Below are 2,500 nucleotides of genomic sequence, written 5' to 3'. Positions count from 1 at the left end.
TGTGTGTGTGTGTGTGTGTGTGTGCAGATCCTCCAAGCGCTGTGGTCGGCGGATATGATGGCAACTGGTTTGCGGGCAGGGAAGGTGCGGAGCTCACCTGTGAGTTTGGAGGGAACCCCAAGGTGGAAAACATCACCTGGAGCAGGTAATCTGTCGGCCAATCAATGGCTGCTGAGATAAAGTGTCACAAAGTGCAAATCAAATTACTTTCTCACGTCCTTTCCTGGAGCTCTCAGCCTTTTATCTCGGTGTTGCTCTGCCTGGGAAAAATATGAAGTTTCCCCCACTGTCAATCAGCAGCAGAGTGAGTTTTGGCGGGCTTTCCGGTTAGGCCTACATCCCATTGGTCGGACCCAGTGGCTCTGTCAGTATACAATTATTTTAGTGGCATAAATGAGTAATTATTCACTTTTAAGGTAGCTGAAAAGTTAAAAACTATGCCCAAAACAAAGCAATTCCTAACCCTAACCGTCATTAAAGGCATGTAGCATGTAGCCTGTTAGCACAGTTGCCTGAGCGTTATGTTCCTCTATGGCTTATTGTCTGACTTCTGGGCTGTCTGACTAATGGTCTGTCTGACCAACCGGCTTTCCCCTATGCAGAATCACATTGTTAATGAGAGAACAACCTTCGAAATGTGTTTTTTTCCACTATTTATGGAATTGAAACTCAGCAATGACGTTGAGTCTAGTGGCACAGGGTTGGATGGCACAGGAAAGGAGGGGAAGGAGCAGTTTAACTTGCACCCTACGTCTGTCTCTTTACTTGCTATACATTTGCTGTCATCAGGATGGCAATGACCAAATCACTTTACCTAAGGCCCCATGTTATTTCATAGTGGTGTAACACTCTGGTAGTTAACTTTTCAAAGACTAGTCCAGCATTCCACTGGTGAACGACGTGTGTTATGGGGCTACAAGCAGAAAACATATTCATACACACAGGGCTGGTTCAAGGCATTTCGGTGCCCCAGGCGAGCACAGATATTTCCTTTTTGTGGAATTTGACATTGGCATCTGTAAACATGGTGCCATACATCTGATCAAGCACAGATCAATCTAGTACCATGCCCATATACTGAGTGCCCATTAAATGTAAAGTTTAAGGCTTTATTTAGCTCAACATTGTAATTCTGTGGGCCTTGGTGCCCCCCAGGACATTTTGCGCCCTAGGTGACCGCCTAGTCTGCCTATGCCTAGCGACGGCCCTGCGTACACACACTCTTCTGCATTGCCTGTGCCTCCACACCTGTTAGGCAGCCTCGGCCCAAATTATTCCCGCCCTTCACTTGACGGATTTACCACCTGCTGCTGTCTTTTTGCATTCTCTGAAGGGACAGTAAGGTAGCATTGATAGTGGACAGTGACATATCTGTCTCCTTTGTGTCCTTTTGGACAATAGACACAAACCTTTATGGGTTGGATTTCCCCCCATTTTTTACCTATGGCAAGACAGTGCTGGTTGATCTCCCCACCCTCAAGTTGTCTGTATTTTAGTTCTTTCTGGGCCTTTTAAAATCATGCATTTCATGCAGAGCCGCTGCTATAACATAATTGTCACCCATGTGGTATTGACCACGTCTTAATCTGTTACTTAAGAGTCTCTGTGATGTCGTAGCCATGCTGTTATGATGTAGTTAAGCTATCGTCGGCTTGTGGCGGCGTCTGCTTGAAAGGGCTACTGTGTAACACAAAGTAAAGGGTTTTTTTGTTGCAAAGGGTACGGTTTTGCGTGACTTAAGATTTGGAATTGTTTTAGGTGAAAATATGTAAAAGCCTAAGCCCATGGATTTCTAGACATATGGATCTCTGATTACAACTGTTGTTTTGATTGAGAACAGATCGTCAGAGTTTATTTTTCCTTTTCAATCTGACTCACACTTCAATGTTGTCAATAGTGATTACTGGACACCTGCAAAGCCACCTGTGACATAAAGAGGATTTTGTTGAACTTGAGTTGAACGTTTTTGTTTTCAATCTTCTTGGAGCTGACAGGTGGAACTCAGTGTTCCATCTTGTGGTGATAATCAGCACAGAATATGCTCGCTTTCAGTAAAAAAAAAAACAGCAGAAAAAAACTTGTGACAAAAAAACTTGTGCTGCCCACGTGGTGTGTTCACAGTCTTAGAAAGTCTTAAAGGGACACTGTGTGAGATTTTTAGTTGTTTATTTCCAGAATTCATGCTGCCCATTCAATAATGTTACCTGTAAATGTAAATGTAAAGTTACCTGTAAATGTAAAGCATTTATTATGACTGGAAAAAATATGTTTTTCATACATGAAAAGGGGGATCTTCTCCATGGTCCGCCATTTTGAATTTCCAGAAATAGCCATTTTTAGCCGCAAAAATTACTGTACTTGGGCCATACTATAAAATATTCATTTATTACTTAGTGAACTTTCATGAAAAGATAAAATTTGGCCTTAGACAACACATTTTCAATGAGCAGCATAGTTGCAGTACCTTTTTTGACCATTTCCTGCACAGTGTCCCTTTAAA

At 42.6% G+C, this 2,500-nt stretch overlaps 1 protein-coding gene across 1 annotated transcript in view; it reads left to right on the top strand.

Annotated features, from left to right (window-relative positions):
* nectin4b (nectin cell adhesion molecule 4b) overlaps positions 1-2,500 on the top strand; it is a 46,686-nt gene that overhangs the window by 16,059 nt on the left and 28,127 nt on the right. The window contains exon 5 of the mRNA XM_063196723.1: positions 28-145. Coding sequence (XP_063052793.1) covers positions 28-145 — 118 coding nt within the window. The remainder of the gene's footprint in view (positions 1-27; positions 146-2,500) is intronic.

This window comes from Engraulis encrasicolus, chromosome 1, assembly GCF_034702125.1.
Source record: "Engraulis encrasicolus isolate BLACKSEA-1 chromosome 1, IST_EnEncr_1.0, whole genome shotgun sequence".
Taxonomy (NCBI): Eukaryota; Metazoa; Chordata; class Actinopteri; order Clupeiformes; family Engraulidae; genus Engraulis; species Engraulis encrasicolus.
The sequence above is the reverse complement of the archived record's forward strand: the minus strand, read 5'-3'. Positions and strand labels throughout refer to the sequence as shown.